Source organism: Oratosquilla oratoria, chromosome 17 (assembly GCF_046742065.1).
Source record: "Oratosquilla oratoria isolate Oo_2021 chromosome 17, ASM4674206v1, whole genome shotgun sequence".
NCBI classification, from domain to species: Eukaryota; Metazoa; Arthropoda; class Malacostraca; order Stomatopoda; family Squillidae; genus Oratosquilla; species Oratosquilla oratoria.
In genome coordinates, this window is record NC_134793.1 from 23,366,600 (window position 1) to 23,392,818 (window position 26,219).

General features: G+C 38.2%; 1 protein-coding gene across 2 annotated transcripts in view; it reads left to right on the forward strand.

Annotated features, from left to right (window-relative positions):
- The window catches only part of anne (polyamine-transporting ATPase anne boleyn), an 83,368-nt gene that overhangs the window by 33,965 nt on the left and 23,184 nt on the right, over positions 1–26,219 (forward strand). Inside the window, exons 1-8 of one of the 2 annotated variants that reach the window (XM_076200638.1) lie at positions 1,265–1,385; positions 3,296–3,369; positions 12,752–12,919; positions 17,642–17,709; positions 20,165–20,286; positions 22,549–22,646; positions 25,735–25,890; positions 26,005–26,160. In XM_076200638.1, the coding sequence (XP_076056753.1) occupies positions 1,361–1,385; positions 3,296–3,369; positions 12,752–12,919; positions 17,642–17,709; positions 20,165–20,286; positions 22,549–22,646; positions 25,735–25,890; positions 26,005–26,160 (867 nt within the window). In that variant the 5' untranslated portion in view covers positions 1,265–1,360. Of the gene's footprint in view, positions 1–1,264; positions 1,386–3,295; positions 3,370–12,751; positions 12,920–17,641; positions 17,710–20,164; positions 20,287–22,548; positions 22,647–25,734; positions 25,891–26,004; positions 26,161–26,219 lie in introns of those variants that run through there. The other variant, XM_076200637.1, reaches the window with a different exon arrangement.

Here is a 26,219-nt window from a genome sequence, read left to right on the forward strand (position 1 = left end):
GATGCAAATCCAAATATGGGACATAACACAACAAACGCCAATACGAGACAAAACGCCACTAGTGCAAATACGAGAGAAAACGCCATAACCACAAGGATGCCACATTCCGCCACAACACGAACCCGGAGGCTCTCCTAGTGCACGTGACATTTCGTCACTGCCCGAAATACTAGGTGACCTCCCCCAGAGTGATTAGCAAGTAGTATAAAACTAAGAACTTAATAAGACTCCTCGGATTAATTCTTATCCTAACAAGATAGAACATCCCTATAGCTACTGAAGAAGGGTCTTGAACCCGAAATCGCGATCTAGCTAATATGACTACATACAGCCAAGTCATAAATTTCCTTTCTATAATAAGGTGTATGGAAAATAATTAATGCACAACTAGCCATCAATTTTAATGTTATGTGCATTAGAGAAAAACTCCTGCCCAAATACACTTTATATATATATATATATATATATATGCTAATAAGAACACGGGTACGTGTGTTCACTTATGCAAAGTAGACCACTTGGAAAAAGAAACTAACGAAGCAGAGCGCTTTCGTATATTGTTGCACTGAAGATGTAATATACGAAAGCGCTCTGCTTCGTTAGTTTCTTTTTCCAAGTGGTCTACTTTGCATATATATATATATATATATATTATATATATATATATATACATATATATATATATACACACACACACATGTGCGCGCGTGTGTGTTTACCTAATTGTAGTATACAGGAAAGGGGCAACGCTCGTTGGATCCTGTCTCCTGTTTTCTAATATGCCTAGACTCAAGTGTATGTGTGTGTATATGAAAAAATCTGGAGTCCAGGAACTACAAGTAGAATGCACTGGCCTTGTAAACAGGTACTTCGATCTTTCGAATTCTGTCCCGGGTTCGTCCTCAGGGAATGGTGAGAAAGTTAGAACCTTTATATACATAAAGATATTGTACATAACTAATTTGTTGAAGTACCTTATTTTTTCTACATCCAGCTTCGTCTCATTTGAGTGAAAATTTCACCCATTCTCATACTGGTATGCATGTTATCAATTGTCAAGGTAATTGAGGGTTTCTTAGTCTGGACCTGCGTTGTATGTCAGACGTACGATAAAGAACTTGAGGGAATGAATTTTAGTATATTATTGTTACTAAGTGTCCTCTGGTTTATTATTTGTGAAATGCAACATTTCATCCAGTTGATTTTTATTTTGTTGCCTCTTATGATATTTTGGTTGACAAAATACAGTGGTTCACCAAGGATATTTGGTCCGTTTACATCAGTGTTGCAACAGTGCTGTATGGATAAGGACGTGTGCTTTGCAAGTGATGCTCATGGCTTGTGAGTGCATCAAGTCAAAATGAAGGGAACTGCTAAAATGTCAGGTATTATAACTACTAGTTTCGAGTAGCGTTAATTGCCTGTATTTTGTACATTTTGTCCATATTAAATAGACAGAACTTTCACATGTTATGATGTTTTATTTGAATTTTATTGTTGATGTATATATATTTGTATGAAAGTGTGGCTGTAAATGAGTGATGTTAATTTAATTTGTGTGAGTTATGTCCACGAGGACGTCAAAACGTTCATTGAACCTCACTGTGGGGTGCCACACTTTTTGTGGGGTGGCTCACTTTCCATTTTCTCTTGGATGCCTCTAGGTCGATATCAAGAAGCAAAATATTATTCTTTCATATGCAAAACTGCACGTGGAAGAACACTGTTATCCAACCAGTTATTAATGTTTTCAAACAATTGTGTTGTATGTAAAAAAAATTCAAATGGTGCTGGAAACATTAGTAATTGTATACAAGTCCTTTGTTGACTTTTTTCCAATTGCAACTTACCCAGAAATAGGTGACCTGGTGATATTGCCATGGTCAATTTATAGTATGACTGTAGTACTGTCAGCACATAATTAATATGATTACACAGTTCTAAACATTAAACGATGACTGGCAGAAGTTAAACAAATGCAAATTTAGAACATGTAAAGAGGCGACAGACAGAGAAGAAGAAACTGTCATACATGAAGAAGAATAACAAGGCACAAGACCACATGTATAAATGAAGTCATCTGAAATTCACACATGGATTGATGTGTGATCCACCTAAAGTGGATCAGTTGATGAAACAGGGTTGGGAAGATGTAAAAGAAAGCCTAGGAAAGTGAGGACATGGTGAAGAACCAAGAAAGAAATCACACTTATGTGTGAAAATTAGTGGGAATTGAAAATTGGAGAAGCACAAATGACATGAAAAAGTATACTTTTCAAACATTCCAAGAGAACAAGGACATCCAGTGATAACTGTTAACTTGAATTTCACTAATTAGAAACCACAGCCTCGCGGCAGCTAGCAATAGATTTTGAGCCATCAGAAAGATCTTGTCAAGAAGAAATATTGGACTGTATGTTGTATTTGTGCTGGTTGATCACTACATAGTAGGAAGGGAGCTTTCATAGGCCACCAGCACTATATGAATAAGTATGGTAGGGAGAAAATGGATGGGAGTTATAAAGGGGTGTGCTTGATAAAGCATGAACAAGCAAAATATGGAAATGCAAAGATTGCTGTTAGCAACTGTTAGGCAATATCCAGTTATTGACTGATAAGTCAATTTTTTCCATGAACAGACATACATACATTTACCAAGGCTTTCCCCCTTACAATGGAGGTAGCCAAAAAGAAAAAGGCATAAAACCATGCCCACCCATTCCATCCCTAAATACACTCCACCCTCCCTCTTATCTTAGCACCTCCTGGATGACGGGTCATCCCTGCACTTTGCCCACTGCCCTGGGTCAGAGGCAGTGTTGCAAGACACAGCACATCCACAGCAAGGCTGATGTGCTGTGTCTTGTGATACTGCCTCTGACCCAGGGACATGACCATGATTAATGCTGGACATAGTAACTTAAATATGTATGAGAGGGTGATCGTGCAGGAACTGTTGCCAAGCTGACCAAGTTTTCTAACATAAGCTAGAGTAAAATTTATGAAATATGTCAAATAGAGCAAAGTGGTTAAGTAATGCCCAATGATGAATTTATACATTGCTGTTTGGTGTTCAAATTATCTACCTGAATTATTTTACAAGACATTTTTCAATATTGCTCACTGAAGAACATGCATTTAGGGAAGAATGTGTTGTTGGTGTTATAAAGCTAAAAGACGTGGTGTGTAAGGTTGATTGAAGTACAGTAATGGTGAGCACATTTAATCAGTTCAGGTATGTCCATGATTGGCAGTTATCTACCTAGAGTTGTAAAAAAAAAAAATCTTGTTTCAGGCGAACAGGAGAATGGACCTCCACCCCTGAAACCTGATGTTGACTACATCAACCCGGGTCTTGAAGAACAGGCAGTAAGTAATTTTAATTTTTCAGCTTTTTGTTTTCAGAATATTACATACATGATTTTAATACCACTTGTTCTTTATAGCACTCAGTAACCAAGCACTTTTTTTTAACATCACTGTAATGGCAGTTATTATATTCTTTTTCAGTGTAGATTATGATATTGTAGTTATTTTCATAGAATATTTTAGACTTTAATAAAATGTTTCAGAATATGTCTACATTTGTCATGGTACTCACAAATACATAGAAAATAAAGTTAGTGACCATAGAATGGTAGGTTACACAGCTAGATTCAGCATTAGACTAGTTTCCAAAATAAAATAGGTGATGAAGAATGATAAGAGAATTTCAGATGGAAATAGAAAACAAATTTGGAGTTCAAAGAAGTAATGAGGACATTACTGAAGTTGTATTGTGATGGTAACCTGAATTTTGTTCACTGGCTGAGTGGGTTAAAGGTTAGAGTATCACTTTTTGTGGTGGGCATTGAGGTGATGGCAGTTCAAACCCACACTACAAAGTCCCTCAGTAAGAGAGACCATCCTAGCCTCTTGGTAGTACGGAGTTCGTATTGTTAAACTAAATCTTCATCATCATAAACCTGAATGTAATGTTATAGTGGTTCTTGCTTTTCTTTGGAAGGATTTTTCTGTGGTTCTAATGTCTGAAGAGGTGTGATTCACTATGGAGTTCAGTGGTCTGTATTGAAGTGCTTTTTTGTGATTTGAGTGTGTCTTTTTGTATAGATGTACTGTGTGATGTAGGTGGAAGGTTGTTGTAGGTGTTTGAGTAGTATGTTGCTGGTGGTTTTTTGTTACATTCAGTCAGTTCTACTTAGATGCTGTAATGAGAAAGGTGGATGGGGTTGAGGTCTTTTTCATAGAAATGTATATCAATCATTTTCATGTGTTCTGTGGGGGAAGATTTTGATTTCTGTTCAAATATATTTTTATTGGGGTGATTTTTGTGCATCCTGTTTTTATTCTCATTGCTTTGTTTTGTGTAGTTAGTAGTGTCTGTTTTCTTGATTGTAAGAATCATCCTGTTTCTGTTAAAGTGTAATTGATTATGAAATTTTAATAACTACTTGTAGACTGTGATTAAGGTTACTTCAGCATAGCAAATCCTGTGCTTGTTACTGATCCTAGTATATTTATTATTTTTTTTTTTTTATTATTATTTTTTTATTATTTTATTATTATTATTATTATTGTTATTAGCATTATTTTTTTTTTGTTCTTTCTCATTGGAAGTATGTGACTGGTCAGTTTTATTATTGGATGTTTCTTTGATCCATAGTTGTCTTGACTTATTATTTCTTAGGGGAGGCATCTACTCCATTATTTCTATTACTCTAGTTTGTCTAAGTGACTTATGTTTGGTTGTTTTTACTTTTTATCAACTCTTAAGTTTCTGTGCTGGGTCATTATCATCAGGTCATCTGCATAGGTGATAACTTTGGTGTTATGTTTTGGGTTTGGTGAGGGGAGATCACATGTGAAGAGCTTCACTATTGTAGGTATGGGTGCTCTGTGGGGGATTCTGTGAAAGGTCAGAATGTACAATAGGAGACACTTTTTCAAAACTCCAAGCATACATATACATACATATACCAAGGCTTTTTCCCCCTTACAAGGGAGGTAGCCAAAAAGGAAAAGGCGTAAAATCATTCCCACCCATTCCATCCCTGAATACACTCCACACCCCTCCACCCTCCCTCTTATCTTAGCACCTCCTGGATGACAGGTCATCCCTGCACCTTATCCACTGCCCTGGGTCAGAAGCAGTGTCGCAAGACACAGCACATCCACAGCAAGGCCACTTCATTAAATCAGCGACCACCCCTCTCTGTCCCCCCATTGCATAAAAGGAGAAGACGGGGAGAAATCCCTTTGGGCTGCGTCAAATTTTGCTCACACATACTACCTCACCCCCATCCCCCTGCCCATACCACCTCATGCATCACAACATCATCCATATACAACCATTCTCCATTCACCCCTGTCTTCTGTCCTCTCTCGTCCTTCCTCAACAGACATTCCCCTCTTCTCCGAAGCCCCCTTCACCCCATCCATCCACCTCATCCTAGGACGTCCCCTCATGTTCACTCCCTCCACATCTGCCTTCCATACCTCTTTTACCAGTCTTTCTTCACTCATTCTTTCCATGTGTCCAAACCATCCCAATACTCTTTCATCAACCCTATCTCCCAACTCCCTTTCCACCCCTGTTCTCCTCCTCACCTCCTCATTTCTCACTCTATCTAGCCTAGTAACCCTCATCATACTTCTCAAACACCTCATCTCAAACACATTCAAACTCCTTCTCTCTTCCTCTCTTATGTTCCATGTTTCTACCCCATACAGTGCTGTTGGCACAATCACTCCTTCATACAGTCTCCTCTTAGCATCCATTCCCAAATGTCTATTCCTCATTACACTCTTTAATCCACCAAGGCATTTACTCGCTTCTCTCAATCTACATTCTACCTCCACCTTCACTCCACCTTTTCCTGCCACATTTGCACCCAAGTATCTAAAACTAACCACTTCCTCCAGTTGGTCTCCCTTAATGCTCACTTCCAGTCTACTGCCACTTTCACCCCTTGTACATCTCATCACCTTACTTTTACCCATATTTATCTTTAGCTTTCTTCTATCACACACTCTCCCAAACTGTCACCAACTTCCTCAATCCCTCCTCCGATCCTGCCACAAGCGCAGTGTCGTCTGCAAACAACAGCTGCCTCACCTCCCATTTTTCTCCATTTTCTTTAACCATCTCCAATCCCTGACCCACTACCCTTGCATTTACCTCTCGCACTACCCCATCCATGTACAAGTTGAACAGCCAGGGCGACATAACGCATCCTTGACGAAGTCCCACCTTTACCTCAAACCACTCACTCTCTTCATTTCTAATCCTGACACAAGCTCTACTACTCTCATAAAAACTCTTGACAGCTCCCAGTAGCTTTCCTCCTATCCTGTATATCTGCATAACCTCCCACAGTGCCTTTCTTTCTACCCTATAGTAAGCCTTTTCCAGATCCATAAAAGCCTAAAAAACATCCTTCCCCTTTCCTATAGCTTTCTCACATATCTGTCTTACCACAAAGATCTGATCTACACAACCTCTTCCCGTCCTAAATCCACACTGTTCCTCACCAATTACTCCCTCTGTTCCTCTCCTAATCCTCTCAATCAAGATCCTCCCATAAGCCTTCCCAACTACACTTAACAAGCTAATCCCTCTGAAACTACTACATTCACACTTGTCCCCTTTTCCCTTGTAAAGCGGAACTATACAGGCACTCCTCCAGTCCTCCGGCACTCTACCCTCTCTCCAGCAAACAATAAATAACCTCACCATCCAGTCCACCATCACTGTACCTCCTTTTTTTTAGATATTCTGCATGGCATCCATCCAGACCAGGTGCCTTACCTGCTTTCATCATCTTAACAACTGCCTTCACTTCATCCTTCCTTATTTCTCCTCCATTTTCCTCACTCATCACGGTCATTTTCTTAGCATTTCCCACTGCAGCTATCTTTCCCTCCGTATCCTCCTTCACATTTAGCAACTCCCTAAAATATTCTGCCCATCTTCCCCTCACTGCCTTCTCTTCCATTATCATCTCTCCATCTGCACCTTTTACCTTTTCTTCTCTACTTGATTCGCAGAATAAATAAAGCATTGCTGACCATTCCCACAAAATATTTTTCTGTTAAATTTGAATTTAGGCAACAAAAATGTTACTTTCCAACTCTGAATAACAAAAATGTTACTCTCCAACTCTGAATAAATCTTCTGCACATTGAAATCGGCTCCTTCACACCTTTGACCATTGTCGAGAATCTTCAGAAGTGTGACGTATTAGTAGGCAAACATTGCTAATCACACTCCATTGTTTGCCATTGTTAAACATTGAATCTCTTGAATAGTTGTGAGAAAATTGAATGAATTATGGTCTGTTGTGTAGCTCCCAAGTGTAAAAATGGGCAAGGTAGCAGTCAGAGCTTCTTTCAATTCCCCAGTGATGCAGATTGAAGGTGAATAGATCTGGGAGAAAGATGAGATCACTGTGAGTGCCCAGTGTACATTCTAAACTTTGCATGGATTTATTTATTATTATTTTTTTTTCCTCATGTATATATATGTATATATATATAATATATATATATATATATATATATAATCTGGCTCGTTCTATTGGATATTTGGAAGTTGTAAGGCCTCGTCTAAAGGCAGATGCAATCCCAATGATCTTTGCTCAAAAGCCAATCCTTGGACGGGTGCCCCAAAAGTTGCCAAAAGTCAAAGAAGTCAGGTCTTCAACTAACACCACAGGCTAGAGGTGACACATTGCTAATTGCATTGCAGTGTTTGGTACTAGGCCAGCAACACAGGCCATAGCCTAGGCTATAGGCCTAGGCCTAGGTAGCCTATGTAACACACATTTTGTAAATCTACACAAATCATGAATATTCTTAAAATGTGCAGCATCAATAATGAATTCATAATTAGATACACAGATAAGGAATCCATTTGGCATACACACATGAAGGTTTGTAGAAAGGTTAGGTTAGGTTCATAATGTGTGCATATCTAATGGATTCATTATATGTGTGTCCAATTATGAGTTCATTATTGGTGCTGCACATTGTAATGAATATTCATAATCTGTGCAGATTCACAAAATGTGCATGACAGCCTACACAAGTGACATACCATATGCATTTGTAGGCCTAGGCCCTATGATAGACCATGGAGCTTAATGTGACTGTCCCAACACTTCCAAGTTATGGCCTGTGTTAACTTGGCCTATGCGTATGTAACTTGAGACTGAGACTCATGACTGGCACTAAGCCTAAGCCTCTGGCTATCCCTCAGACCCCCCCACCCCCACCCAACACTCCCAATCCCCCTGGGCCTGCCAGGGGGGTAGGGGATGGTGTTGGGTGAATAAAGTTATGGTTAGGCAGCCACGACACCAATTCATTGATAAGGTTAACACTAAGAATAAGATGATAATCTAGTTTTGCCTTAGGCCTAGCCTATCCCTAGACATACCAATCAGTATTTCATATTCTTTCTGCTCTGTATCCCTGGTTTTCCTCTTCCTAACCCTGTTCTTCCCTACTTTCTTCACTATTATGGTTGGGCTTCTCATTTTCAGCATCCTCATCAAGAAGGTCAACTTTGGCATATTCAGTCATTTGCTGATCATCTTTTGACATTTATTGTTGTATTTTTATGGTTTCAAAACATATATGACTGGATGGACAATGAACGAATTCCACTGTCTAACTCTTCTTCAGATTCAATTAAATTCTGCAACATTTTTCAGTAGAAACCACAAGTGTATGCAGTAATCAGTTCTAAGGTGCTGTTATCTAGATATGGTATTTGGCTACTATGACTTTATGCTGATGCATGATGAATGACTGATGGCTGTGCATGTCTTGTGGATCTTCAGAAATCTCATAGAATCCACTTGTATAAACGTATTTTAATCAAAATGTGATTATTACAATGGTGGAACTGGGATAGTTTGCTAAACCATTTCTAAAAGGGAGTGGGTGGTTTAGAAAGAATATTTCATCTATTGCATTCTGACCTTTAAACAATCTTTTGGTCACCGGAATTTGATTGTTTTATATTTCTGTGCACTGTCAAACCATTTCTTGTCATTGTTGTGGCTGTCTGTTTCTATGATCTTTAAATTTATTTGGCAAAGAATCAATATACATGAAGTGCAGATAATGACAAGAACACATAGTTTGAAATAATAATTGCAAATTGCCAAGGATAACACAAGTGACCCTCCTTGAATCCATGTCGTTTTGGAGAGGGGTAGAATAGTTTTGTTTCTGTGATTAATCCTTCCATCAGCTTAAATACAGACGCTCCTCTACTTACGTTCATTCGTTTTACGTTTTTTGATTTTACGTTTGGACTGACTGTAAAAATAAAATTGTAAAAAAAAAAATGAGTGAATTTTTTAGTTTAGCGCGCTCTCCATAGTACGAGACGTTCAAACGATACTTACGCATAACGCTTCGTCCATTGTTTACATAGCACAAACGACAGACTGAACGTGCCTTGCCTCCTCCTCCTCCTCCTCCACCATCTCACTTTATGTTGCTTGAATTTAATTTATTTGAAATTAATGTTATTATTTTACTATGTTATGTTTATAATTATGATTTAGGGGTGTTTTATAAGATACGGTAATAGAATTTATCGATGTATAGTACAGTATGAACGGTCATACATTACTGGAACATACAGTAACAACTTACGTTCATTTTCACGTTACGTTCGGCCGTTCGGAACGTAACTAAAACGTAAGTTGAGGAGCGTCTGTACACATACATATACCAAAAGGCCTTTTCCCCTCTTAACCACTTCAGTATAACTCAACTTCTTGTGTGCAGCACCGGCTGCCATATGTACTGTATTTTACGGCTTACAAGACACACTTTTTTTTTCCCCTAAAAAATACCCTGAAAAATGCTAGTGCATCTTCCAAAACGAATGTTGTATTGTAAGGCAACACCCAGGCTTAAGTGAGCTTGGACACTTGACCGATAGTGACCTGGATTTGTATGTTGAGTCATTACACTATGATGTTAGCTTAAGTACTATTTAATTCAACCTTATATATGATGTAAACTCGGTACTTAGCTGTTACAAGTATTTCCAATACCATAATCCTTCCTGGAGCCTACTCAGCGTGTGGAGAAAATGGGCCGCTTCCTCGTCTCATATCAACACACACACACATACACACGAATGCACGCACATGCCAGGTGCCTTTATCAGTTACCACCAGGCTATCACACGTGTCACAAGATTTTTTGTCCTGGAAATGATCACCCATGACTAATTCATCAAAATGGTTTAGTTATACTATCGCATACAAGCTACAAGTTGTACGATATGCCAAAGGACATGGTAACAGAGTAGCAGAAAGACACTTTGGACCACCGCCTACCAAAAAAATGATTCAGCAGTGGAGTTTTATATTTCTACATGCATATTTTTTAAATTTTTAGTTTATTTTTATGAAAATAAAACCACCCTTGGACAATGAAAAATGTATAGTATTTTTACTAATCACCAACTAGTATCATTGCCATACAAACAAAATTGGACAAGTGATTTCGTAATGTAAACAATACATCCAGTACGTGTCGTCCTTGCTTCTTATGTTTTTGTGTTCAGTGGTCGGGTATATGGTGAATGTGTTCTTGTATGAGAATGATTTTTTTTTTTTTTTTTCTCTCTTTCTTTCAAATATTAGGGTGCGTCTTCCTAGTCGTAAAATACGGTAATTTGTATGACACTACTCGCATTATAAAATATGAAGTCACTGCTGTATTACTCATTCTCATTAACTCTGAGTAATAATAAATACAGAAAACATGATCAAACCTGTTCATAGAATCCGAGAATAACTTGTGTACAACTACAAAAAATATAGATATAATCAAGATGCCAATGCTGGCATCCTCGTGTATCCAGTCATGCCTTATGATGCCTACATAGGTGCCATCATACCGAAGTGGTTAAAAGGCAAGACACACATCTCCACCCATCCAATAGCCATTTGTTGTCCTGTTCATCCTGGCTCCTTGTGGATGAAAGATTCTCCCTGTCCCCTGCCCACAGCTTGGGTCAGAAGCTAGTCACAGTACTCCCACAGCAGGGCCCAACAGCTGAAGATAATTTACCCCCCACCACATCATTACATGGTGATCCTCTCCCCTCATCCAGTCCAAAATTTACAGAGTAGACCAGAAGAAATCCTGTTGTGCCAAATCAATTCATCATCCATTGACAGTCTCCATTCATCTATCTCTTGCCAACTCCCATCCCTACTTGACAGACATTCAATGTGTACCCTAGGCCCCTTTTACCCCATCCATCCATCCTATTCTTGGAGAGAATTATCTTTCTGCCAAACTATTGCCTTCATCTCCAACTGGAGGTGCAACACCTTGACCTCTCTATCAGGCATGAGATCTCTTTGTCAATTTGGACTTATTTCCTCTACCTTTATACGTGAGAACTGACAACTGCTCCCCTCCTACCCCAAGTCATTGGCATAGGAACAGTCCCACACTAATATAACTTGCCATAGCACGATGCTCTCCCTAGGAAGATCCATTGTAAGTCATAAGGGCCATTACTAGCTGTTGTAGGGCTATGAATTTCTATCTGTCTACATACCAAGAGCTTTTTCCTCCTTATAAGGGAGGTAGTCAAGTCAAAAGCATGCACCAACTCCCACCCATTCCACACCTGTTCACCACCCTTTCTCCCCTCTCATCGTAGCACCTAATGTGTGACGGGTCATCTCTGTGTCCCAGGACTAATAGTCAGTGAAATTCAAGGCAATAGTTAGTATTATCAGTATGCAGTATCAGTGCTTCTTTTTTCATCATTGCTAGACTCTTTATATAGGTGAATGCCTTTATAATGATGATGCATCATGTGTGGGCAAGAAATTCTAATTTATGCTTCAAGGGTACTAGCAGTAGAATCTTGGAGCAGTAAATGTGATCTGAATATTGCTTTGTTTTGTGGGCAAAAATTGTCCAAGATATCTTTATATCTTAATGACATCCAAGATTACTTTTGTTATCAAGGGATTTAAGTTGGCACCAACTTCAAGGTTTCAGCTGCGTGGTAAGATTTCAAAGCTGAATACAAAACCAATACATCATAACTTCCTCATAGTTGGCTGATAATCCAGTAACTGTAAAAATTTATGGGTGCAAATGGGACCAACGGTAGATACCTGCATGTAGTTGTCTTGCAAGATGGCCAACAAAGCTGTTGCCCATTTTCAAAACCTGTCAGGTGCAATCCTGAAGGGATAATCCCTTGCCATCAACTTCACCTGTATTTCTTACATGTTTTCACATATGGAAAGCAGACAACTGGCGACTGCTCCCCTCTTCATACTAATCAGCCAGTGACACAGAATCACAATACAAGAATTTAAAAACAAACTTGATCTTGCAAGATACAAAAACAGGTCACCACGAGCATAGCTCCCCTTCCTGTAAAATACAACTAGGTAAATACAACAGTACAACACAAACAACTGTCCAAAGATTCTTCCCAGAGAAACCTGTGGAAGGTCCCAAAGATCATTGCCTACCTCTGTGGTGCTGCATGTTTTCCACTTATTGAAACTCGAGGCACTTATAAATTATTGATTAATTATGAATGCAAGCAACTTCACATAAATTACTCATACAAGATTTGATTGTATTCCAGTAATATAGTTTTCTGTACCAGACATGAAAGATACTTTTGTATGTTTTGAGTTACAAGTCCATCTAAAAACATTTCATTTTCTTTATTTCACAGGAAATCTATGGCTACGTACACTCCAGGACAAAGTTTGTGGTAACATGGGTACTTATCACAGCATCCTTAGGACTGCTGCGTCTGATTTTCCATTGGTTACCACATTACATGCTGTACTGTACCCACTCCAGATGTTCACTCTCCCATGCCTCAACTGTCCTGATCATTGTAAGTTCTTTCAAATCTTGCTGTAGAATTTCATAATGAAGTTTCTATACTACATTTTTCTTGAATTGATGATTTTTTAAAATATATATATATATATATATATATATATATATATATATATACATACATACATACATACATACATACATACATACAGTCAAACATCGAAAGCCCGGATCCCGAATGCCCGGACCCTCGCATGACCGGTCGAAATGAACAAAGGGCGTACTTTTCAAGCAAAGTTCCCAATTTGCCTGGTAGGTGGCAGCGACGGCTGTACACGTGTACTCAAACCCAACCCAGTCAAGCCTCCACCAGGGTGCCGTTTCGTAGAATTTTGTACCAAAATGTAGTAAAATACTGGCATGTGGCAACTGCACAAGGACATGAGGAATTTTTTTCTACATATCAGCGGGCTGTTAAAAACAACAAAAAACTCAAACTTTTGTTTAAAAATCATAGAACTAGTTATCAAATAATAAATGGTACATCAAAATATGACTTATTGGTAATTGTGTTACTTATAAGATATTATACCCCAAAAGATACGTTTTTACGGTGTAGAAAAAAATTCTACGCTAAAGTTTCAGCTTTCTTTTAGCACCAGGGCTGCCGTTTCGTAGAATTTGTACCAAAACTTAGTAAAATAGCGGCATGTGGCAACTACACAAGGACATGAGGAATTTTTTTCTACATATCAGCGGGCTGTTAAAAACATTCAAAAACTCAAACTTTTGTTTAAAACTCATAGAACAAGTTATCAAATAATAAATGGTACATCAAAATACGACTTTTATTGGTAATTGTGTTACTTATAATATTATACCCCAAAAGATACATTTTTACTGTGTAGAAAAAATTCTACGCTAAAGTTTCAGCTTTCTTTTAGCAATAATAATATAGAAAAAATCATTTTTATATCCTACTGAATAAAAAAACTAGAACCAACATTTTGTCAAAGTGACAAGTATATCTTGCTATGAAAGTCTGCACACGCCCGAGAAAAATGCATGCCCCGGTATGGCAACACTCCCATTCTACACGGCAGTGTAGAAAACGCGGTAACCCTGGCCGCCACCACTGTCCCGCGTGCATACCTTCCGATATTTACAGTGTACGTAATAAAAAATACAGTACAGTACACTGTATGTACAGTACATTTACATGCCTGTATTACAGTTATTATTACAGAATTATTAGAATTATAGTATTATTATTACAGTATTGTTATTATTACAGTGTTAGAGTATTATTCATTTGTGTTTCAATGCCATATCATACATTACTTATACATATACCGCTACAAAAATCTACGGTTGTTAGGTGCGACATTTTTGATGACCGGACTTTTGGCATGACCGGACCACCCTTCCCCCCAATTAGTCCGGGCTTTCGAGGTTCGACTGTATATATATATATATATATATATATATATATATATATATATATATATATATATATATATATATATATATATACACTCACTATCCGAGTTATGACCTGTGCGACTTACGTCCACCCGTACTTACGACCACATTCAGCAGATGCCTACATGCACATATTATGAGTTTACTGGTTTACTGTACGTTTGCACGTGGCGTCCAGCATCCCGTACGACAGTTACGGCAGCACAGCATCTCACCAAGGTTGCGCTGTCTGCCATAATTATGGTATTTCTACCATAATTTAGTGTGTGTGTACCATCTACTGGAATTGATATTATACCGTATTTCGATTCCCAGTTCCCACCGATAATCAGGGCAGGTGGGAATGGTCAGAAAGAGCAGTTTTGCCAGATCGGTGATACACGCTTCCCCGAAAGCCAAGACAGAGAGTCGGTTTACAGTAGTCCTGCATTCGTCTTTTCATTCTGGTTCGAGTTCTCTATTGGTCGAAAGTCAAAAGCTGTAGTGCACGAAGATAGATACAAATAGCTTTAACCCAAGTCTATGATATTCCTGGAGTTCTGAAGTATAATATCTTATATTCAATAAGACAATATATCTCACTGTACTATTCCATGCATAAAATATTTATTTGATGAAATAACGTTATGCTATGATTATCGTTCTTTTCTTATGAAGAGAGACCAAACGTTTTCGCATGGGAGGCGACGATTGAGCCCAGTGCATAGGAGCGAATCTTGTACTTGTTTTCATGTACATTTGAGGGAATTATTTTAAATATTATTAAGCCTTTATTACTTCAACCTCTTTTTATTAATTATGCCTCGACCAGCGGATACCAACGGATCCCCCATGGTGCCTCACCAGACCTACTGCCTGATCTTTCCCTCGACCGTACGCACGAGGAAAGTGTAGATGACATGCAACCAAAAAGTAGATTTTAATTTTTTTTTTCACATGCCTATTTTCTATTTTTTATATTTTGTATCTTTGTGTTAATTTGTATTTTCGGTCTCTAATAAGAATCCTGTGTAATATATTTTCTTTCTTTACCATATCCTATTAATTTATTTTTATCAATTTATTATTTAGTATAACAATCAAAGAGTATTGGATATTTTGCACTGAGAATGTTCTACAATGAGGCCACAAACGAGACATTTGAGCTGGATACGCTCTGCATCATATGTCCTTGAGTATACACCTCGAATGTATACGGTCCGAGTTACGACCGTTTCGACTTACGACCGGTTGGTCGGAACCTATCTAGGTCGTAACTCGGATAGTGAGTGTATATATACAGACGCTCCTCAACTTACATTTTAGTTAGGTTCAGAACGGCCGAACGTAACGTGAAAATGAATGTAAGTTGTTACTGTACTATACATCCATAAATTCTATTACCGTATCTTATAAAACACCCCTAAATCATTAATTATAAACATAACATTGTAAAATAATATTAATTTCAAATAAATTAGATTAAAGCAACATAAATTGAGATGGTGGAGGAGAAGGAGGAGGCAAGGCACGTTCAGTCTGTCATTTGTGCCATGTAAACAATGGACGCAGCGTCATGCGTAAGTATCGTTTGAACTACGGAGAGCGCGCTAAACTAAAAAATTCACTCAAAATTTTTTTTGTACAATTTTTTTTACAGTCAGTTCAAACGTAAAATCGAAAAAACGTAAAACGAATTAACATAAGTAGAGGAGCGTCTGTATATATATATATATATATATATATATATATATATATATATATATATATATATATATATATATATATATATATATATACACACATATATATACACTATACTTTTTCCATATAGAAAAGGCTAAAGAATTTACTGTGCACAGTACAGTGTGTGAAATTGTGGGACTTCCTGAGGCTAATGAATTACAAAGGATTACAAAGGTGGAGCATGCCGACAGGAGAACTTTTGGTCCATAACTAGGTCGGATGCAAAAAAGAATTATAATAATGATAATTAAATAAATAAAATTTTTAGGAATATAATAATAAGATAAATAAATGTATAGGTATAGTTAAATAATAAACACAGGTAAATAGTAAATAATAATAATAAATTGACAGATAACTAATGATAAATGAAAATGAAGCAAATGATAATAAAGACAAATAATAACAAACAAATAAATAAATAATATAAATGGCAGTCATTACAGGATCTTGCTTAGGCGTTTATCTAAACAAATCTTAAAGCTACGAACTTAACTACATTGCACTGCCTCTGCAGGAAGTTTAGTCCATTCATTAACTACACGGTTGGCAAAGTTGTTTCTACCCACTTCCAAATTAAATCTATTTCCTGACAGTTCTGTACTTAGTAGACAAAGTCTCCAGTATGTAGGGATCAACAATAGGTCCCACTTTTTTACAATGAACAAGCTGGCAACACATGCCTTATCTTTATTACATTTGTCACCCAAGCCTTACTCACAGGCATAGCAGTCGGTGCAAGTGTTGTTTTGCACATTCCTTCCACTGATATAAACAGTTCTCAAGACACGTTTTACTATCTCCCCACTGTGTTGACAATCTCTTCCTTCATTCTTCCACTTTCCTTTATATCTTTTCCCAGATATTGATAAGTATTTGCTCCATTCTCTCCCCATTCAGGTGGACATACACCTTGTGGTCATCAGTCTTGAAACCTTAAGCTTATTCTTGGACACATTAATTTCCAGTTTTCTCCTCTCAATATACAGTAGTTTTACCAAATTCTCCATTATCTGCAATCAGAGGAGTAGCATTTGTGCTCTCAAAAATCTTGGACACTGGACCAGGTATGGATACCTGAAAATGATAGTACTGTAAGACATATATCAACCATCAACACCTCCAGTCCTATCTGGAGATGCAGCCCTATGGAGGTGGCATTGAATCTTCTCACATAGCCCAAGTCTCTTTATATTGTCTTTGAGTGGTTACCTTTTCCACAAAAAGAATTGACAACTAATGGTTGTTCTCTTAAACCTCCTCTGCTTTGTCATTGACAAAACAGACTTACACTAGAACAAACACAAACAACATCCATTATTTTTTCTAAGGGATATCAGGGCTGTTTCTGGCTACTACATGGATGAAGTCATTGAACTTCAGGCAACAGTTATTATACTAAGGAGTATTGATATTTTATAGTACTGTATCTACTATATTCTTATGATTTGGTGTCATAATTTAATTTTTCTTCATGTGCTCAACTTTGCTTGTATGATTTGTTGTCATATTTTTGTAGTAACTTCATAACTAGATTTTTCTTCATGTGCGTGTCCTCTTTCTTTCACAGGAGTACTACAAAAAGTACAAGAGGTATCACGTGCAAAGGATACATTCCATTGATGCAAACAGTATTAGGTGAGAATATTTGTAAATTTTTGCAAAATGTCAGGGTAGCAGTAAAGGTAAATTAAGGTCTTATTGCTGCTATTCAATTGGATTTTCTTATGCAGTGCATTGCACAGTTATAATAAAAATGCAGTATTTCAAGTTTAATATAGGTGAAGGTATTGATTTTTGTATTGATTGACGAGTTCATTCAGAATAGTATAAGAGAACTGAGGCAGATCAAGTGATAGTGAAGTATTGCATTTCATATGTTATTTGTGGATGATGTGTTTAGGGTTGATTCTGAGGAGACTGAAACAGTTAGTGATTACTTTTGGAAGAGTACATAAGTGGACTTACTTTAAGATTTTTTTTTATCTGAGAGATAGAACAATAAAAAATTAGTGTTTGTATAACAGATAAGAGACTAAGAAATATATAAAAAAGTTTGTATGGAGAAAAGATAGAGGTATGACCCAAGGAACAGCAAACCTATCAAACTACTGAGGGTGAAGAGGACATTAAGTAGAGTGCAAAAGATAGGACCAAATGGAGAGTGGTTGTAAATGGATGAAGAAATGACAAGGCTCAAAGGAATTAATTCTTATCTGTTTTTTCTATTTCTTGAGTGGATGATAAGAGGGAGGGTGGAGGGGTGTGGAGTGTATTCAGGGATGGAATGGGTGGAAATGATTTTATGCCTTTCCCTTTTTGGCTACCTCCCTTGTAAGGGGGAAAAAGCCTTGGTATATGTATGTATGTATGTTGAGTGGATGAGAGAGAGCGTGAGGGGATTATCATGGAAATGAAATGGCAGGGGGAAACCAGCTCTTGTTGTTGACTCCTGCTGTGGAGGTACTGTGTTTAGCTACATTGTCTCTTACCTGAAGAATATGCGAGGGTTGACTCCATCCACAAGGTACTTAAAGGGGAGGGATAGTGAATAGGATGCTGAGTGGGTGTCGGGTGGATGTATATTTTTACTCGACCACCCCACTTTTAAGGGGGGAAAATGAGAGAAAAAAACTCCAGAGATAAAGAAAACTATTTACAATATCACAAATATTTTTATACCACCCACCCCCGTGGCTACAAAAGGCAGCAACCAAATTGGCTCCATTCTGGCAGATGAACTATGTTAGAAGAAACTAAAACCACTGGATTTGCCAACATTGAAAGATCAAAGAGAAAGGAGATAAGATCACAATTGTTAACAGTTGTTAAAGGGGATAGACTACATCGACAGAGGAAATCTCTTGATTCAGGATGGGAAGGATTGAAGAGGTCATATGAACAAATTGAGAAGGACTAAATGCCTTAAAGAATGTGAAGAAATACAATTTTCCATACAAATGTATAGATACCTGGAATAGCTTAGAAAGTGATATAGCCCAAACTGGGACAATACATGAATTTAAATCAGTGTGATAATTTGAAAATAAGGATATATGGAACATATAATCTTACATCATACAACATTAACACAGAACAGGTAGCAATATAAATTTTCTCTGGATTACCTGTAGGTTAATCTGGGGGGGTGTAGCTGGGTACATTGGAGTTGTGGGTCACCCTCAATGGAGAATTATATTGTTTTGCTGGTAAATAGCATATCTATCCTTGAAGACAATATCAGGCTGGAGAGGTGGAGTCATATAGGTGGTCTGAGAGGATTTTAAGAGGGGACCAGAAAGGAAAGATAGTAGAAGGTGATCATCTTTCTTCCAGGATTAGAATTAAGTCACCAATCACAAAAAAAAGATGTATGACTGGCATGCAGGGATGTTATAGTCTCAAAAATATTTACTGCTTAAAACTTAAGCAATCTGTGTCCCATGTCCAGCTGCAATGGGTAAATGAGGTAATTTATTAATTAATACTAATGTGAAGTTTAACCACTTCAGTATGAATCAAATTATTGCATGCAGCATTGGCTGCCATATGTACAATGCCATACACTACTTGCATTATAAAACAATAAGTCACTGCTGTATTACTTGTTCTCTTTTACTCTGAGTAATAATAAACACACAGCAAACATGATCAAACCAGTTCACAGAATCCTGGGGTAACTCATGTACAGTACTACCTCTCATTAATGGACTAAAAGGGAGGTAACAGTATCTGTTGATGTGAATAATCCGTTGATTTGGAGGGGTTTTTGGGTGGCATAGTGATTGCACAGCACTAAACAGCAGCACCAAAAAACACCGAAAACACAGTGAAAACACCGCAAACACAGCTAATTAATGTCCATTAATGAGAGGTAGTACTGTATGTATATATGTATATATATATATATATATATATATATATATATATATATATATATAATCAAGATGCCAATGCCAGCATCCTTGAGTACCCACTCACACCTCATGATGCCTACATAGGCATCATTGTACCGAAGTGGTTAATATTTTACACTACTATGTGGTAAACAGTGCCTTTCCATTCTGTATTTTCACAATGTACTCTCTTGCAGCTATGAGGAGTACTCTGTCTTGGGTAACTGCACAACTGAGGCTTCAAATCACAGCCAACCTCTGAACAATCTCAGCGTTCCCAAGACGCTCATCATTCCCACTCCCACAGGAGAACTTAAAGGTTTGGGCATGTTTTTACAAGTAGATTTTAAGGACAAACTGTTTATAATTACATATTTTCCCCTTTTTTAGTTTTTTATCATGAGAGTTGATAATGTTGGAGATGCATGTACTGATACAGTTCTTGTGTTTCATATGTTTGGGTTTTCGTAGTTGTTGTTGTTATTGTCGTTCCCTAGACTGTCTGTCCGAGCAGTCCCGTCTCCCCAAGGAATGCCATAGCCGAAACTGGGTTTTCCCACAAATCCTTTATAGAGCGTATGTTGTGTTGTTTGCGTGCATGATTGTGTATGATGCAGTCTTCCATTATGTGTTGTATGGTATGGGGTGAAGTGTTACATCCTGGGCAGCTGTTCACAATGCGGTCATCCAGCCTCTTCTGGTAGCTTAGAAGTGCTGGGTGGTGACCGCACCGCAGTCTGGCCAAGTGGACTCTGTCCTTTCGTGGGAGAGAGGATTCAGAAGGGTGGATATCAGGGTGTCTGGCATGCAGCAGTGTGTTGTCTTTCAGTGTGTTAACCACTTCAGTACGGGCCTTAAATCTCGCGGGCAGCAGCCAATGCCAGCCGTATGACGTAACGTAATAATATTCGCATCATAAAATATAGTCGCCGCTTATATCGATCGTTCTCTCTTTCACCCGCGAATTTTGAAAACCACAGAGAATGGGATTCAGGGCGCATTTGGGAGAATGTAAAAACACAGGGGCGACTACAATAAATATAATCAAGACGCCGATATGGCAGCGTCGCGAATCCACTTGCTCCTCATGACGCCTACGTGTGCGGCACCGTATGGAAGGGGTTAATGGAGCGGTGAGTGATATGATTATGAATATGTTTCTGGAGGCTGGTATTTGGTGGTTGTGGAGGAAGAGAAGAGAGTATCTGTGCGTGATAAAGGTCTTTGGGTGTTGTTTTAATGTTTCTTGGTGTGTGTGGGTGTTCTGCTATGTAGTGTAGCGGGTGTAATGTGTTTGTGGTGGCTGCGGCAAGTGTTTGTGTGCCTCTCATGTCGAGGTGGTCCTTGACTTTGAGGACTTTTGTTTCATGGTGTAAATGGTCTGTAGGTGTTGTATTTGTGCAGCCTGTAATTGTTTTTAGGGCTTTGTTTTGTATGATTTGAAGGGTGTTGTGGTGTGTCTCACTGAGATTAGGAGCCCATGCAGGACTCGCATAATTCAACACTGAGCGTATGCATTGTTTGTATATTGCTATATTAGTTTCTTTGTTTTGTCCAAATGTTGTTCCAGTGATTGACTTAAGTGCGTTAAGTCTGGGTGTGCATTTGTTTTTTATGTTTGTGATGTGTTGTTTGAAAGACATGGATGTATCGTATGTTACACCAAGAATTTTCGGTGTGTTTGTGTGTGGTATTAGAGTGTTGTTGATGTAGAGATGAGGTATGTATTTGTGTTCTTTTGTCCAGTTGGTGAGAAGTGTTGCTGTAGATTTGGTTGGAGCTATTTTGAGTCTGTTTGTGATGAACCATGTGTTGAGTGTGTCAAGGTATGGCTGGATTATTTCTGCAGCTTTGTCTGTGTTACGATGTGTGCATGTGATTGTTATGTCGTCTGCGTAGGAAGAGATTTGTATTTCTGAGGTGTCTGGCGTGGGTAAGTCATGCATGTATAGATTAAATAGTGTGGGGGATAGAACTGAGCCCTGTGGTACTCCGTTCTTAATGTTTCTGATGTGCGATGATTGGCCATTATAAGACACGTAAGCATTCCTACCTGCGGTTTTTGTAGTAGTTCTTAAGACTGGACATTTGAGCATATTATGTGCTAAACTTATTCACTTAATATTGAATACAGAGTCAATAGTCGTATTAGTAATATTCAGAATTAGCATTGTCCAACATGTAAAGTTTTAAGAATTGAAACGTCATAATGCTTCTTACCCAGGGCAATGGGTGGGATGCAGGGATCACCAGTCATCTAGGAGGAGCCAAGAAAAGAGGAAAGGAGTGGTGGTGAATGGGAGTGAAGTGTGTGGGTATGAAATGGGTGGGAATGGATTTATGCCTTTTGACTTTGGCTTCCTCCCTTTTGAAGGGGAGAAAGCCCTTGGGATATGTATGTATTATTGATATTGTTATCATTATTATTATTTATGTTTTTATTATTATTATTATTATTATTTTTTATTTATTTATTTTTTTCAACAGCAACAACATCTTTGGTTAATACATGTATAAAAAAAAATTATAATTTTATTTTATACTCTGGAACACCAGAATCTCATGCACTTTCTTTTTTCAGAGGTCCAAAATGTAAAGATGTTTGTTTTCAAGAAAATGCCATACTTTTGGGATGATGACCAAGAGATATTTTACAAGCTTACTGGCCTTGACCAAGGGGTGAGTATATTTTTAAGATAGAACTTCTTATAGATATTGTCTTTGGTTATGTATACTCTGAAAGAAGGAGAGTACCTGAGGAGTGGAAGTATACTTCGTACCAGTTTAAAAGAGGAATTGTCACAATAGTGAATTAATAATAATTATGATGATAATTGTTGCCATGAGAGTTGCTGACAGGAAACCCACAGCTCCGTAGTGATTGGCAGTGGTTATCAGGCTCTCCCATAGATCTCTTGGGAAAGAAACTTTGGGCTGTTGTTTGTGTTGCATTAGTGTGGGACAGTACATGTGTCACTAGATTATAAAAGTAGGAGGCCAAGCTGTCATGGGTCATCCATTCTCCGTTTGTGTAAAATGAGGAAGAGATGCGGCAGAAGTTGATAGATAGCTGGGGTCCTAGTCTGGAGACTTGAGTGTCATCCTATCAGGGGAGCACTTCCAGATAGTGGTGAGGGTGTTCTTAAATGTAATAAATCAATCCATTGCCCCAGACATCTCTTGCAGAAGATCCATGGATTCCAGGTAACCAGCAATGGCCACTAGACAGGCCCATAGATTATTCAGAGAAGAAATATGTACTGTTGTTGTCTATGGATTATTAATGTGGAGTAATGTAAGATAAGGTGTTCAATGTCTTCTGTGGGGTTGTTGCATCTAGGGGCAGTTTGATTAATTTTGATTAATCAATAATGAATAGTAGCAGTGGGCAAGATGTAGGGATGACTCATCATAGAGGCAAAGCCATGATAAGAGTGAGGGAGGGGGGTGAGAGGGAGTGGAGCATGTGGGGATAGAATGGATGGGAGTGGATTTTATGCCTTTGTTTTTTGGCTACCTCCCTTGTAAGGGGGAAATAACCATTGGTGTGTGTGTATATATATATATATATATATATATATATGTATATATATATGTATATATATACATATATATATGTATGTATATATATATATATATATATATATATATATATATATATATATATATATATATATATATATATATATATATATATATATATATATATATATATGTATATATGTAATAATGAATATGGAAATTTTTACCTAAGTTTCATAGCCAACAGTGACTTAAGTCCTTGGACCTTTTCAGTATCTGTCTGGGAAGAAATATTGGATTGTTATTTACATTACTTTAGTGTGGAATTGTTTCTTTGCCACCAACTTGGAGGAAGGGAGCACTTGCTGGGTGTCAGCCCTCCTTATGCTGTATGGAAAGTTAGAGGAACAACAAAGTTGATGGAAAAAGATTGTGGGCCTGGCCAAGAGACTTGGGCTGTACTTTTAAAACCTCTCGCCAGCCTTGGCAAGCGCTGTACTATTATGAAATAACTTCTATTAGAAAATAACTTCAGTAGCTATACTTACAGAAACTAGATATTATAGATTACCTATTAAGACACCTAAGGTTACCTAGAAAACCAGGTCAGGCTCTACTTTCTAGTAGTAGACAGCGTTTGCCAGGGCTGGCGAAAAGCTTTGAAAGTATGACCATTAGTGTTTGCCCCTTAAGGTCGCACCTCCATACAGACGTGAGGGTTGTTGGTGGGTTTTGTTGAGTGCCAATGCCACAGAGATTATTTTTTCTGATGACTGGATTGTAGGACCACCACTTGTAGGTACTAGTCATTGATCCTTAGATAGGAAAGGAGTATGGGTGATCGTTGTTGTTGTTGTCGTTCCCTAGACTGTTTGTCCGAGCAGTCCTGTCTCCCCAAGGAATGCCACAGCCGAAACTGGGTTTTCCCACAAATCCTTTATAGAGTGTATGTTGTGTTGTTTGCGTGCATGATTGTGTATAATGCAGTCTTCCATTATGTGTTGTATGGTATGGGGTGAAGTGTTACATCCTGGGCAGCTGTTCACAATGCAGTCATCCAGCCTCTTCTGGTAGCTTAGAAGTGCTGGGTGGTGGCCGCACCGCAGTCTGGCCAGGTGGACTCTGTCCTTTCGTGGGAGAGAGGATTCAGAAGGGTGGATATCAGGGTGTCTGGCATGCAGCAGTGTGTTGTCTTTCAGTGTGTTAATGGAGCGGTGAGTGATGTGATTATGAATATGTTTCCGGAGGCTGGTATTTGGTGGTTGTAGAGGAAGAGAAGAGAGTATCTGTGTGTGATACAGGTCTTTGGGTGTTGTTTTAATGTTTCTTGATGTGTGTGGGTGTTCTGCTATGTAGTGTAGCGGGTGTGATGTGTTTGGTGGCTGCGGCAAGTGTTTGTGTGCCTCTCATGTCGAGGTGGTCCTTGACTTTGAGGACTTTTGTTTCATGGTGTAAATGGTCTGTAGGTGTTGTATTTGTGCAGCCTGTAATTGTTTTTAGGGCTTTGTTTTGTATGATTTGAAGGGTGTTGTGGTGTGTCTCACTGAGATTAGGAGCCCATGCAGGATTCGCATAATTCATCACTGAGCGTATGCATTGTTTGTATATTGTTGTATTAGTTTCTTTGTTTTGACAAAAGAACACAAATACATACCTCATCTCTACATCAACAACACTCTAATACCACACACAAACACACTGAAAATTCTTGGTGTAACATACAATACATCCATGTCTTTCAAACAACACATAACAAACATAAAAAACAAATGCACACCTAGACTTAACGCACTTAAGTCAATCACTGGAACAACATTTGGGTGATCGTTCACCTGTGTGGTAAGAAGTGTAAAGGGGCAATAAAAAGCTTTTATTATGGGTAACAGGTATTTATGGGAAGCTTGCTGGCCTAGCAGGTTAGGGCGTCATTATTTGCGGCAAAGGTCGAGGGGATGGCAGTTCGAACCCTGTCACTGGCAAACTTGAACCAAGGGCATGGTTCATTAAATTCCACGCTACAAAGTCCTCTGTAAGGGGCACTGTCCTAGCCTCCTAATAGGGGGGAGTTTGTGATGTTAAACCATATCAACAGGTATTTATATACCAGTCTATATACCAATAGACTTCTTCCCCCTTGTAAGGAAGGTAGTAATACCTAATTAGTCATAAGAAATGAATGGGTTTGTCAAATATCCATCATTGAAATCATCACATTTCTTTGATTTCCTGTCAACCTACTTTTCAGCACACTGCGGGAGATTTGCACTGTAAGAAGGGCTTGCCATGGACTGAACAAATGAGACGGCGGTTAGTGTATGGTTTTAACGCAATCAAAGTACCCATTACACCTATATATAAGCTTCTCTTTTTGGAAGCTATCAACCCATTTTATATATTTCAGGTATGTGGTATCTGTGTATATCATTCATAAATGTATATATGTGTGTGCATTTGTCTTTTTTTTATCAATGAAGGTGAAGCTCTACACATATAAAAGAACACTTCTTATTTTCAGGTCGCATCAGTTATATTGTGGTACACAGATGACTACTACTACTATGCTACTGTCATTGTGATTACTTCCGTGGTTTCTCTGAGCTTTGAGGTTCTGCAAATGCACAGTAATCAGATGAGCCTTCAGTCTACCATTCACTCATCTGATGTAGTTGATGTAATTATTATCATTTTTTTCATTGATTAACATGTACATCACAAGCTAATAAAGAGCAG